At 42.4% G+C, this 14,636-nt stretch overlaps 1 protein-coding gene across 2 annotated transcripts in view; it reads left to right on the forward strand.

Annotated features, from left to right (window-relative positions):
* Positions 1–14,636, forward strand: part of LOC310725391 (transmembrane protein 150A) — a 35,797-nt gene that overhangs the window by 14,890 nt on the left and 6,271 nt on the right. For both annotated transcript variants that reach the window (XR_014533344.1, XM_083540317.1), the window contains exon 6: positions 3,753–3,880. Coding sequence is in view for 1 of the 2 variants with exons in the window: in XM_083540317.1 (XP_083396443.1) it covers positions 3,753–3,880 (128 nt within the window). In the remaining variant the exon portion in view is untranslated. The remainder of the gene's footprint in view (positions 1–3,752; positions 3,881–14,636) is intronic.

Here is a 14,636-nt window from a genome sequence, read left to right on the forward strand (position 1 = left end):
ATTCTACACTTAAACTGGGAGAGTGTATCTGAACCCCGAACACTGTCAGGAAGACTATTCCAGAGTTTAGGAGCTAAATGTGAAAATGCTCTACCACCTTTAGTGGACTTTGCTATTCTAGGAACTACTAGAAGCCCAGAGTTTTGAGATCTCAGGGAGCGTGACGGATTGTAGCGTGTTAAAAGACTGGATAGATACATGGGAGCCAAACCATTTAGTGCTTTATAAGTGAGTAGCAGTAGTTTGTAGTCTATTCGAAACTTAACAGGAAGCCAATGTAGGGACGATAAGATTGGGGTTATATGATCGTATTTTCTTGACCTAGTAAGAACTCTTGCTGCGGCATTCTGAACTAACTGAAGCTTGTTTATTAATGATGCAGGACATCCACCTAGTAATGCATTACAGTAGTCTATTCTAGAGGTCATAAACGCATGGACGAGCTTCTCTGCATCAGATATAGATAACATATTTCTTAGCTTAGAAATATTTCTAAGGTGAAAGAAGGCTGTTTTTGTAACTTGATTGATGTGATTATTAAAAGATAAGTTGCTGTCTAAAATAACTCCCAGGTCTTTTACCGTTGAACTAGTAGTTACAGAACAACCGTCTAAATGCAGGCTGAGATGCTGGAGCTTCTGTGTACAATTTTTTGGGCCGATGAGCAAAATCTCAGTTTTATCAGAATTTAATAGCAGAAAGTTATGGGTCATCCAATCTCTTATTTCTTCAACACACTCAGTTATGCGAGCTAATTGAGCTGTATCGCCTGGTTTGGATGAAATATATAGCTGGGTATCATCAGCATAACAATGGAAGCTAATTCCATGCCTTCTAATAATATTTCCTAATGGAAGCATGTATATTGTGAAAAGCAGGGGTCCTAGAACTGACCCTTGTGGCACGCCATAATTTACTAGCATTATCCTGGATAGCTCTCCATTTAAATCTACGAAATGGTAACGATTGGACAGGTAGGATTTAAACCAGCTTAATGCCTGTCCCTGAATACCGATGTAATTCTGTAAGCGATCGAGGAGAAGATCATGATCTATAGTGTCGAACGCAGCACTAAGATCTAGTAAAACTAATAGGGAGATGTAGCCTTGGTCTGAAGCTAAAAACAGGTCATTAGTGATTTTAACTAGAGCAGTTTCTGTGCTATGATGGGGCCTAAAACCTGACTGAAACTCTTCAAAGATATTGTTCTCCTGCAAGTGGTTACATAACTGGGCAGCGACAATCTTTTCTAAAATCTTAGACATAAATGGGAGATTTGAAATTGGTCTGTAATTCGATAGCGTGTTTGGATCCAGATTAGGTTTTTTAATGAGGGGCTTAATAACTGCTGTACTGTATATATATATATATATATATATATATATATATATATATATATATATATATATATATATACATTTTAATATTTATTATATTAATTATGTTAAAGATATTTAGAATTCTTTATAATATATATAATTATTTTTTGAATTTCCTTTATTTTGACTATGTAAAAAAAAAACGTTAACATGTTTACAGTGCCTCTTTATGTCTGCATCAGAAAGCATCATAGAGAAGTCACTCTTCTCGACCCGATTGACTTACGACCGTTTTTTTGGTCCCTATCTACGTCGTAAGTTGGGGTCTACCTGATATTGCATGGGTTTGATTTGTTTTAATTAAAAAACTAAGACCTATTGGGACAGGCCTTGTATCAGGGTTTAAGTACAGGGCTGTACAATTCTATTCGGAAAGAGATAGAATTGAAAGCAAAAGCCACACCTGATAGTCTGCTGAAAGTCATGTTCATTGAATTAAACACTTTTAGTTTTAGATTTAGTTGTGGTGCCTGCTTGATTGAAATGAAAACCTGCACGATAACAAAGCCCTTTGCGTAAAGATTTTGACGTCGCTGCTTTATTGTATTGTATGGATTCGCTTCCAAAATCAATGAACAGAAATAAATCAGAGCCATAATTGCAGAAGTGAATTTTATTTGCATTCCAGACATCACTTATTGTAAGTTAATTATGTCTTCTAGCAAACTGCAGCAATTAACAATTGTTGTTAAAAATAATATTAGTTTTTGATTGCCATGATTTTGTTTGGTGTATTTGTTACACTGTGCTTTTGCTATAAATGAAGAGTTTTTAAAGAGTAATCCAGTGAATGAACCTGGTGGCCTTTTCCTGTCTGACAGCCTCATTCGCTGGCTCTGCCTCTGAACTAACCTTTCATCGTTTGGGAGGAAACCAAGAAAGCGAGACTACTGAATTTGTTTAGAGTTAAACGCAGGGTTATTTGTCTCTTAGGTGTGGTTTGAGAAACACAGGAAAATGATGGTGGCCAACAGCAGCATATGTCACAGAAAAGCTGACCCCTACCCCCACCCCCATCTCCGGCTTTCTCAAGATAACAATTCAGCTAGGAAACGTGCACCCACCCTTGCCTCTGCAAGGTACTGACCCTTGATGATATGCAATACAGTGATAGCTAATGTTGGTAAGATCCTCATTCCTGGTTAATTTTAGCTTGTCGTTATATAGTATCGGATTCTAGATTTCCTTTTACTGTACATTTACATTTGCGGCATTTAGCAGACGCCTTCGTCCAGAGCAATGTACAAAAAGTGCTTTGAGTCTCTAGCAATGAATACATCTACACTGGTACGCAAGATTACAAGCTTAATATAAATATAACTTTTGAATTCTACAAAGCAAACTTTGAAAGTGCTAATTTGAGTGTTTCAGGAAGAGGTAGGTCTTTAAACGTCGCTAAAACTGTATTCACTACATGTCCTCTTTAAGGGACAAGGTACAGCTTAAGTCTATTACTTGATCTGTTTGAGAGTAATGTTCGTGAGATCTCACTCCAACAAACATTCTAAGGTAATGATGTAAACAAGAAATTTTTTTTTTTTCCCGCTTCAGCTGGGCTTTGTTAAAAAGAATAAAGGCTAATTTCCTTTGCCCGGACGTGTTGTCTCTTTTTCCATGCTTGTAACTTGCCTAACTTTGCTTAAATTATTTAGGTCCTGACAAGAAAATGTGGTGCCCACACACATTCTCAGAATTTGTTTTTATGGTACTTCTCCCATGGAGTACCATTTATATGAGACATCTGCATGCTAGGTTCTTTATCTGTGATAATTCTGGATCAGTTTCCTTTGGACTGTAAGATTAATGAGGCTGTTACTAACATTAAGACACGAGGAGCAATTTTTGTCCCTACGGTTTTCCTAGCTGACCAACTCTAGTTCCTCTCATTAAGCATTAACCCAGCATAGTAAACAGCAGATTAGTGCAACTGGGCCTATATAAGAGCTCTAAGCACATAACATCGACCTTGTTACCCCTGCCAAAGGCCTCCCTTTCCCTCCCACCACCTCCTACACACACTCTTCCAGGAAAAAATGAATAGTTTCTGGGGAAACAGGAGACACAGGTTTCTTCATGCAGAATCTGGCACAGAAGCTGTAAACTAAGCAGAAACTTGCATAGCTTATATAGAAAACACAAAGACCACAAAGAATAATGAAAACGTGCTAATTATTAGGATTTGTATTTGATGATTATGACTTAAATGCTGTTAGGATGGGATAACCAAATTTTGTTTAAACATTACAAAAACGGTGTCTAGCTATATCTTCATAATAGAGTCTAGCATACATATTTATCTCTCCTTTCTTCTCTCTGTTTTTTTTATTATTATTTATTAATTTTTTTGTTTTTTTTTCTGTTTTGCTCTTTCAGTGATGGTGATAGTTTTGCTGCATTATGCTCATGTTATTGAAAGGCGCCAGAACTGTGTGTTAAACACAGCAAGCCTCTCCACTGGCTGGATTTGCTCTGTAGGGCTCATCATGGTGGGCAACTTTCAGGTAAGAGCAGTGAAGCATTGCATATACACCAAGTACTTTTGTTATCCTTCAACAGTACAGACAGTTTGTAAATTGTTGCATGTGGGAGAATTTTTTTGTTCCGTTGCAAAACTATTGACTTTTGATCTTAAATTATTCTATTTATTGCTATGTTTCTTTTAAAAATGACACTACTCTGTCATAGGTGGCATCAACACATCTGCCTTGTTTACTGATATAAGGTTTTTGGTTATTACTAGAATCATCAAGAGTGCGTTTATTTATAAACCTAGAGCTATTTAATGCTGTTTAATCCACGTTTCTATTAGACTAATAAACGTATCAGTGCACTTTAAAATAACTTAATCCACTTGAATAGGAACACGTGTATACCTGCTGATGTACGCAATCAAAAAAATAAATAAGATGCACTTTTATTAAATCCCCACCTGACAACTCAAAGTCACAAGTGGCATCAAAGAAAAGATGTTATAAATTCCGATACAACAACTCCAATGCTAATATAATCAATTCCTTTACAACATAAATAATCAATCAAATAAAAATAAGAGCTGCGGTTACTGTTTACTTCAAACTTAATGAACGATGGCGAGAAATAAACCAGTGTTAAACAAAAAAAAGGCCAGACTGTTTTGAGATGACAGGGAATCTGTAGTAACTCAAACAAGCACTTTTTTATTTGTAGTACTTAGAAAAACATGCACAAATCCCCCTGAAATACTCATACCAGCATCTGTCATGAAACAAACTAAATGACCCTCCTCTATGTTTGAACATGTTCTTAAGCTCTATCTGTGCTGCTTCTACATGATTGCCTGATTAGATAACCGCATGAAAGTGCAGGTGTAAGGTGGTCTTAATAAAGTGTATGTCATGTTTAAGAAAACCCAACCGCACGTTAAAATGCTGCCTCCACCTTCCAATGCTTTTACTCATCCGACTAGACCTTGATGCTTCAATGTTGCCGGCAGTTTGAGGACGAAGTATTGTCTGGCTTATCCTAGTTTGAATAGGAAAAGGATTCTGTGTGCAGCCATACATACAGCAGTAGGACTGTGACCAGGTGTGACCTATATCTGTGCATTTGCAAAAATGAAGGTCACGCTAATGCGCATCATCAGCAACGTGAGCAACGGACACTAACATATTTCTATCGGTCGTAGCAGGTCACAATAGTCTATTCATGCACCTCATTATACAGCTGTTGCCTGCTGGTCAACATTGTCCATCTGTTCCACAAAACATCTGCATATCCACAAAACGTCAGAGATGAGGATTTACCTCATTTCTATTCTAAAACCTTTGCTAAAATTGCTATATGGAGTAACGTCCATTGAGAACATTATTGTTATTTTAAATTTATATTTTATAACTGTCTGCCACAGAGTTTTGGAGTAACATATAATGAATTAAAATGTTTTGTTAATCCTATATTGTTGTTTTTAGCAAAAAAAATTTTTTTAAACATTTATATGTTGCAGTAGACAGATAAAATAATAACAACTCTGTTGCTGTCCAAATATTTATGGAAGTGGATGTACATATTTCTTGCTAGATCTTGTAGATCATGATTGCTCATTTTTATGTGTAGAATAGTATACCTGCAGCAAAAGAGCACATTCCATGCTGGTCATTTATAGCTAGAATTTTGATAATGGTGCTGTCAAGGCTGTAGTTTTATGTAGTTTATAATTAAATTTTTTTATTTACATTTACATTTAATTTTTTAATTGTAATAATTTAATTTTAATTTTTTAATTGTAATAATTTTATTTTATTTATTTCATTTTAACTGCTCATCTAAAGGTCTCGGCATGTCCCGAATTGTGATCAGTGCATATTGGGCTGACTGTGGTTCTATGTTACTGTAAGCAGAAATAGACCTTATGCTCTTAGATGATTGTGACTGTGCTGTGTTAATGTGTTACGCTGCGCTGCTATGTTTGAGCTCGTGTGTACAAATGCATGCACGTGTCAGAAAGATTTTGATGTCTAATTCTGAGTTGCCCACCTGATCCTTTACCCCTGTACATCTCTTGCTTAGCTAAGATGTAGCTTTACTCTGTCTTACTGTTTTGTTCTGTCTTTGTTCTTTTTGTTTTGATTTGTTTTTTTTCCTTCAGGGATGTTAATCCAAGCTGTAGTTCGCAGATTTGTAAGAGGCTCTGTAATCCTCTTGGACCCACAGAGAATCACTGTGCAAAGGCCACTGTTTTACACTGTGGACTCGACATCTTTTAACATTATTTATGAATCAGTTTTGGCTCTTAGGGACAGAGTTTTAAGCAGCTGTAATGTTTGGACACTTGGCTGTGTGCCCAGCTTGCAAGCAATGCAGGGAGGTCGGCCAATAGGGCACCAGGCAGACATTTTTATGGGCCAGTTGCCATAGAGACAGAAGGGGGAGATCAAGTTCTCCTTCTCATGGTATAACTGTCCACCTCTAAACTATACAAATTCATCAGCTGGATGTCTGAGGGAGTATACTGATCTTCCTTTGGAGCACTTTAGCGCACAAATGTTCATCAGTCAGTCTTCCATTTACCTCGCTGTGTTTGTGATATTGCCCAATTGTTGATATGGTCTTATTTTAATGTTTAGAGATCCTTAGAGATACTTGAACTGGGTTAAAGGTTGTGTGTTATTTTGGAAGTGAATATGGCAGCCTTGTGTCTCTGGGACATTAAAATAGTTTATTTGCATTGATGTGCATATGTGTGGAAAGCAGCACTCAATGCCAAGCACAAGAGTTCCGTGTTGGTTAAAATACATGAAGTCTGTAAGCCATTAAGTCTAAATGTGTGCATGTGCGTGTGTGCGCATGTTTATGTGGGAACTCTTCCACACTGAGCTTTTTAGGAGGGATATGTGTACACAAGCAGTCTCCTCATTCTAGTCTGTTCACATGGCTACTGCTTGCCATATAGTGCTCCTATCCAGTCTATGAACACAGACTGAAATGTGAGTAGAGATTCCTGCTGCCAAAAAGAACCCCACCCCCCCCCCCCCCCCTAGCCACTTCACTGAGGTGAAGCTAAATACACTTTGCTCTCTTAAGGTTTTTGACAAAACATTATTTGTGAGTTAAGTGTTAAAAACGTTCAGCGTCCTGTGTTCTGTATCCCATGTCATGACTTTAGTTGAAACAAAATGATATATTGTGTCCTGTTAACTTGGTGAATATGTTTACTGTGAAAACTTGTGTTGTGAAACAACTGACTGCCATCTGACTGCAGGAACAAACAAAAACACCTGGTGTGATTTCTTTTTAATATCCTTTGTTACAAAACAGGGGAATTTGTTGTTTGCTTGAATGACTCATGTGTGTGTGTGTGTTGAGTTTGGAATGAGAAACATCAAACACGCAGGCGAGCCAGAGCGGGAAAATGAATTCTGGACACCACATCTGCACCACATCAGCCAAGCCCGTCTGTTCTTCCAGAGCGTTCCACTGAGATGCTCACCATGCGGGATGTCAGTATGGCCAACTCACTGTCTTCTGCCACCAACCATGTGTGATACACATTATGTGTATAGTTAAAAAAAAAAGTTATATAAAAGATCATCTTGGTTGTAACCAAAATGTTAAAAATAGACAATTCTCAATCATCCGTGAACGAGCTGCGAAGAGAAGGGCTATGTAGGTACAGGTTTGCACGTTGTAAAGAGCTACAGACTTTATCAAACCTGCCTGTGCATGTTAGGAAAGCAGCGCCACGTTGCACATTCTCTTCCCTAATTAGTGACATTTGGAGCATTTGCAAACATACTGCAGATTTTTTCTCATCTTTCTTTTCATTTCCTAACAGGAAAAGATCTATTTATATGTAGATATCAAAGCTTGATGGCAGAATATCAGTGTTAAGCAACAATCATTATAAATAAATCCAGCAAATGAATGTGCAGCATGGCATTTCAGGGACGAGACTGTCCAGAGGTTATTTAGTAGTTTAGTCAGCTTTCTAACCATTGGGACCGTAAGGTGAGTCACATATGAGTCATTTCCTTTCATGTTAAAAAAAAACAGTGATATATTGTGGCCAGTGGATAGTGGCTAATTGGTGGTCAGTGTACGAGCTCTGATAAGTGCAGCTTTTCTGGCTAAAACTTGTACATGGTCAGGTCTTTTTCATGTCTTGCACATTATTTGTACTTGTACATTATTTGTACTTAAGCCTGCTCTTGAACTTTACTGCACACCCGATAGCAGATAACAGTTAATAATATGTATGTAAACACTGAAGACATGCATGCTTGTGGGATTTAGCACCATTTACATTTACCATAAACTTCGATTTACCATAAACTGTAAGAGTCAATATCAAGCCAAGTTAAGTGGTGGAGAATTTAAAGGCATGGTGAGCTTTGCTGCTCTCTGCTGGTGAGGTTAACAGCAGTCTTTGGAATGTACACAGCTCTGCCTTAAGAGAGCTACAAATAACTGCCAGAAGCCTATACACAATGTAATTACCTTATGCACCACATGGTTCTTTTAACATACTTCTGGGGTAAAATTATACTGCTTGCACCTCACTTGGTAATACAGTGGAACCCGGTTATGTCGATGTCCTAGGGGGTCGCCAAAAAGCATCGAGGTAACCGATGATCGAGATAAACGAAAATCAAAATGGCGGCAGTATATTAACGTGCTTGAAATTTCTTTATGTACATGATGTGCGTTAATAAATGAGAATGTGCATGCACGTGTTTTTGAAGTTTTTTTTTACACAACAGCGTTGCCGCGATTTGTTTGATGAAGTCATGCTATAAAAATACATACAGTACATGTTTATCTGTCAGGAATCCACCTGCCACACCCCCTTCAGCCCCCTTCAGCGTGTCAGGTGTTTTCTCGGCCGCTTTCTCTGAAGCTCCCACTTCAATCGCGCACATATGGTGCTCGTTTAGCATCATCACCAGCTCCTATTTAAACTTCCACACTCTCACTGTCCGTTATTGTTGGTATTTGTTGGTTCACGGCGGTCGTTGTTATCGCTCAGGCACTCTCTCACCGGCTGCGCTTTTCTTCCCAAAGCGCATCGCGGATCCCCCCCGATCCTGCCGGTGTTTATTCTATGCTTTTGCTCATCCCACCTTCCGCGCCGCCAAGCGCGGCTTTCGTCTCCCGTTCATCGAATAACATTTACCAACAAAAGGCATATGTGCACTAACTAACAGCAGAGATTCGCCAGTATACAATACAACACCTGTAGCAGCTGTAAGACTTGATTTTTCCGCCACTTCCACGAGTTGTTCTGCGGCTGCACCGAGATAACCGACGTTAAATATATATATATATATATATATATATATATATATATATATATATATATATATATATATATATATATATATATACACAGTACAGACCAAAAGTTTGGACACACCTTCTCATTCAAAGAGTTTTCTTTATTTTCATGACTATGAAAATTGTAGAGTCACACTGAAGGTATCAAAACTATGAATTAACACATGTGGAATTATATAAATAACAAAAAAGTGTGAAACTACTGAAAATATGTCATATTGTAGCATGGCCGCAGGAAGTGGGGGTGCTGCAGCACCCCCTATTGGCGAGAGAGAGATTTTTTTTTAAAACGTAGGCCTATTAAAAATATTTTGCACAATTTATAAATTCCTTATGAATATTTTAGGAAATGATTTTGACACACGTAGGCTATTGAGTGTATTTTGGATTTTAATTTAATTATTTTGATTATTTTAATTATATTGATTTTTCAAATCATTTCCTCTCCTTGAAATGCCACCTTAACGTGGTGGAGGGGTTTGAGTACTCGAATGACCCTAGGAGCTATGTTGTCTGGGGCTATATGCCCCTGGTAGGGTCTCCCAAGGCAAACAGGTCCTGAGCGACGGGTCAGACTAAGAGCGGTTCAAAACCCCTTATGAGAGATACTACATCAGGGACCGTGACGTCGCCCGGTATGGCGCAGCCGGGGCCCCACCCTGGAGCCAGGCCCGGGGTTGGGGCTCGTATGCGAGCGCCTGGTGGCCGGGCCTTCCCCCACAGGGTCCGGCTGGGCTCAGCCCGAAGGAGCGACGTGGGGCAGCCTTCCAGTGGGCTCACCACCTGCAGGAGGGACCGTAAGGGGCCGGTGCTAAGAGGATCGGGCAGCAGTCGAAGGTGGAGGCCTCGACAACCCGATCCCTGGACACGGAAGCTAGCTCTAGGGACGTGGAATGTCACCTCGCTGGCGGGGAAGGAGCCTGAGATTGTGCGTGAGGTTGAGAGGTTCCGACTAGAGATAGTAGGGATCACCTCTACGCACGGCCTGGGCTCTGGAACCACACTCCTCGAGAGAGGATGGACTCTTTACAACTCTTGAGCTGCCCATGGTGAAAGGCGTCGGGCTGGTGTGGGTTTGCTTATAGCCCCCCAGCTTAGCCGCCATGTGTTGGAGTTTACCCCGGTGAACGAGAGGGTCGTTTCCCTGCGCCTACGGGTCGGGGATAGGTCTCTCACTGTCGTGTGTGCCTACGGGCCAAACGGCAGTATAGAGTACCCGGCCTTCTTGGGGTCTCTGGGAGGGGTGCTGGACAGTGCTCCGACTGGGGACTCCGTCGTTCTACTAGGAGACTTCAATGCACACGTGGGCAGCGACAGTGACACCTGGAGGGGCGTGATTGGGAGGAACGGCCCCCCTGATCTGAACCCGAGCGGTGTTCAGTTATTGGACTTCTGTGCTAGTTACAGTTTGTCCATAACGAACACCATGTTCAAGCATAAGGGTGTCCATCAGTACACGTGGCACCAGGACACCCTAGGCCGTAGGTCGATGATCGACTTTGTGGTCGTTTCATCTGACCTGCGGCCGTATGTCTTGGACACTCGGGTAAAGAGAGGGGCGGAGCTGTCAACTGATCACCACCTGGTGGTGAGTTGGATCCGATGGCGGGGGAGGAAGCTGGACAGACTTGGCAGACCCAAGCGTACTGTGAGGGTCTGCTGGGAACGTTTGGCCGAGCCTCCTGTCAGAGAGATCTTCAACTCCCACCTCCGGCGGAGCTTTGACCAGATCCCGAGGGAGGCCGGAGATATTGAGTCCGAGTGGACCATGTTCTCCACCTCCATTGTCGAAGCGGCCGCTCGGAGCTGTGGCAGTAAGGTCTCCGGTGCCTGTCGAGGCGGCAATCCCCGAACCCGGTGGTGGAAACCGGAAGTAAGGGATGCCGTCAAGCTGAAGATGGAGTCCTATCTGGCCTGGTTGGCTTGTGAGACTCCTGAGGCAGCTGACGGGTACCGGCAGGCCAAGCGAACTGCAGCCCGGGTGGTTATCGAGGCAAAAACTCGGGCCTGGGAGGAGTTCGGTGAGGCCATGGAGAAGGACTATCGGCTGGCCTCGAAGAGATTCTGGCAAACCATCCGGCGCCTCAGGAGGGGAAAGCTGTTTACAGTAGAGGTGGGGAGCTGTTGACCTCAACTGGGGATGTCGTTGGACGGTGGAAGGAATACTTCGAGGATCTCCTCAATCCCGCCGTCACGTCTTCCATTGAGGAAGCAGAGGCTGAGGGCTCAGAGGCGGACTCGTCCATCACCCAAGCTGAAGTCACCGAGGTAGTAAAGAAACTCCTCGGTGGCAGGGCACCGGGGGTGGATGAGATCCGCCCTGAGTACCTCAAGTCTCTGGATGTTGTGGGGCTGTCTTGGCTGACACGCCTCTGCAGCATCGCGTGGCGGTCGGGGACAGTGCCTCTGGAATGGCAGACCGGGGTGGTGGTCCCTCTTTTTAAGAAGGGGGACCGGAGGGTGTGTTCCAACTATAGGGGGATCACACTTCTCAGCCTACCTGGGAAAGTCTATGCCAGGGTACTGGAGAGGAGAATACGGCCGATAGTAGAACCTCGGATTCAGGAGGAACAATGTGGTTTTCGTCCAGGCCGTGGAACACTGGACCAGCTCTATACCCTCTACAGGGTGCTGGAGGGTTCATGGGAGTTTGCCCAACCAGTCCACATGTGCTTTGTGGATTTGGAAAAGGCATTCGACTGTGTCCCTCGTGGCGGCCTGTGGAGGGTGCTCCGGGAGTATGGGGTCGGGGGCCCTTTACTAAGGGCTGTCCGGTCCCTGTATGACCGAAGCAGGAGCTTGGTTCGCATTGCCGGCAGTAAGTCAGACTTGTTCCCGGTGCATGTTGGACTCCGGCAGGGCTGCCCTTTGTCACCGGTTCTGTTCATAATTTTTATGGACAGAATTTCTAGGCGCAGCCAGGGGTCGGAGGGTGTCCGGTTTGGTGACGACACGATTTCGTCTTTGCTCTTTGCAGATGATGTTGTCGTGTTGGCTTCATCAGACCAGGACCTTCAGCATGCACTGGGACGGTTTGCAGCCGAGTGTGAAGCGGCTGGGATGAGAATCAGCACCTCCAAATCCGAGGCCATGGTCCTCAGTCGGAAAAGGGTGGCTTGCCCACTTCAGGTTGGTGGGGAGTTCCTGCCGCAAGTGGAGGAGTTTAAGTATCTTGGGGTTTTGTTCACGAGTGAGGGAAGGGTGGAACGGGAGATTGACAGACGGATCGGTGCAGCTTCTGCAGTAATGCGGTCGATGTACCGGTCTGTCGTGGTGAAGAAGGAGCTGAGCCGCAAGGCGAAACTTTCGATTTACCGGTCAATCTACGTTCCTACTCTCACCTATGGTCATGAGCTCTGGGTCATGACCGAAAGGACAAGATCCCGGATACAGGCGGCCGAAATGTGCTTCCTCCGCAGGGTGGCTGGGCGATCCCTTAGAGATAGGGTGAGAAGCTTAGTCACTCGGGAGGAGCTCAGAGTAGATCCGCTGCTCCTCCACATCGAGAGGGGTCAGCTGAGGTGGCTCGGGCATCTGTTCCGGATGCCTCCTGGACGCCTTCCTGGGAAGGTGTTCCGGGCGCGTCCCACTGGGAGGAGACCCCGGGGAAGACCTAGGACACGCTGGAGAGACTATGACTCCCGGCTGGCCTGGGAACGCCTTGGTGTCCCCCCGGAAGAGCTGGAAGAAGTGTCTAGGGAGAGGGAAGTCTGGGCATCTTTGCTTAGACTGCTGCCCCCGCGACCCGGCATCGGATAAGCGGGAGAAGATGGATGGATGGATGGATGGATGGATGGATGGATGATTTTTCAAGTTCATTTGTAAAGCGCGTTTCACACGCGCGGGTGATTTTAGTTTGGCTTTCTCGGGCAGCGCGCAAACATAGCCTAAATGCCTTGCCCTTGTGGAAGATAAAATTAGCTCTTCATATCTTTTACAACAACATGAAGATATCAGAAAAAGAGATCGGTGGTCTCTTTCCTGCCCTTGTTCCACATCCCTCTCAAAGCGCAGAGCGTTAGGCTATAACGCGTCTTTGTGTGGAAATATAAAACTGTTTTTTTTTTTGTTTTTTTTTTAAATGGATTCAACTTTATTATATTATGTAAGTTACCAGTATTTACTGATATTTATTTCAATGCTTTACAGGCTTTAGTGTGTTGTTTCTTTGTTTTTTTGTTTTTTTTATTATTTCAAAACAACCCCCCAACCACCGCAACACCGCCGGTATTTGGTCCACTACCACCGCAGTGGTAAAAAAAAAAAAAGTGCCATCGTCACAGCCCTATGTTATTTTTTTAAATGTATACTAAATAGGCCCTGCTTTGCACACTCTTGGCATGTGTGTCCAAACTTTTGGTCTGTACTGTATATATATATATATAAACACCTAGTGCTTCTGCTTCACATAAGCTACAGAACCAAAATAATTCTAAAAGTTAACTTAGAACTCAACTCAAGAAGTGTTTATCATAACACTGTGTTTTATGCTGTCATGACCCACATACTTCAATGGAAAATACTGCTAAAAGTATTGACATAGCTGCTGAAAGTTATAGTTATTTTCTCGCATTGAGGTATATCTACACATTTAGATTAAATATTTTGTAAGCAGGTAAGCTGTTCTATTGGTGTAGCAAGAAGCAGCATAGCAACTGATAAATGCTACATCACTTAAAATCTTTAATGTATGCGCCTATTTTCAATCAGTTAAGCATTCCTTTGTGGTTAGAAAGATGATTACTGTATTTTCCGAACTATAAGGCACTACTTTTTTCCCACGTTTTGAACCCCACGGCTTAAACAACAAAGCAGCTAATTTATGGATTTTTTCCTGGGTTTTTCCCGGTTTCACAAACTTCAAGCCAAAAAACTGAGCCCCATAACATTATACCAATGAAATTGCCGAACGGGTTCAGGTGAACCAATGAAACTCTTTATATTAAATCAGATGCGCTCCCACTGAATCGGGCCGCACCACATCATAAATATGGATGATGTTCCTCTGACCTTTGACCTGCCTCTCACTCGAACTGTCAACAGGAAATGCTAATCATTCGTCACGCTGAAAACAACCGGGCATGAAAAAACTCACTTCACCTGTATAGAATGCCAAAAGAAAAAACTTTCAAGAGAAATAGTTGTGAAAGGAAGGAGGAAGACAGTGAACAATGACTTTCTTGGTAGGCTACTGTTTAGATACAAGCCATGTTACAGTCACTGTCTTTCATTAAAGCCTGTGTAAAGTTCATTAGTTTCACTGCGGCTTATAGACAGGTGCGGCTTATTTATGTTCAAAATAAACATTTGTAAAATTCAGTGGGTGCGGCTTATATTTGGGTGCGCTTAATAGTCCGGAAATTATGGTATATGGTTGCTGGTTGAAAACAAGTCTATTCATCTCACCCTGACTATAGGACAAAAGGAAATTATGGACAAGAAATAATA

This window comes from Silurus aristotelis (genome assembly GCF_946808225.1).
Source record: "Silurus aristotelis genome assembly, chromosome: 4".
NCBI classification, from domain to species: domain Eukaryota; kingdom Metazoa; phylum Chordata; class Actinopteri; order Siluriformes; family Siluridae; genus Silurus; species Silurus aristotelis.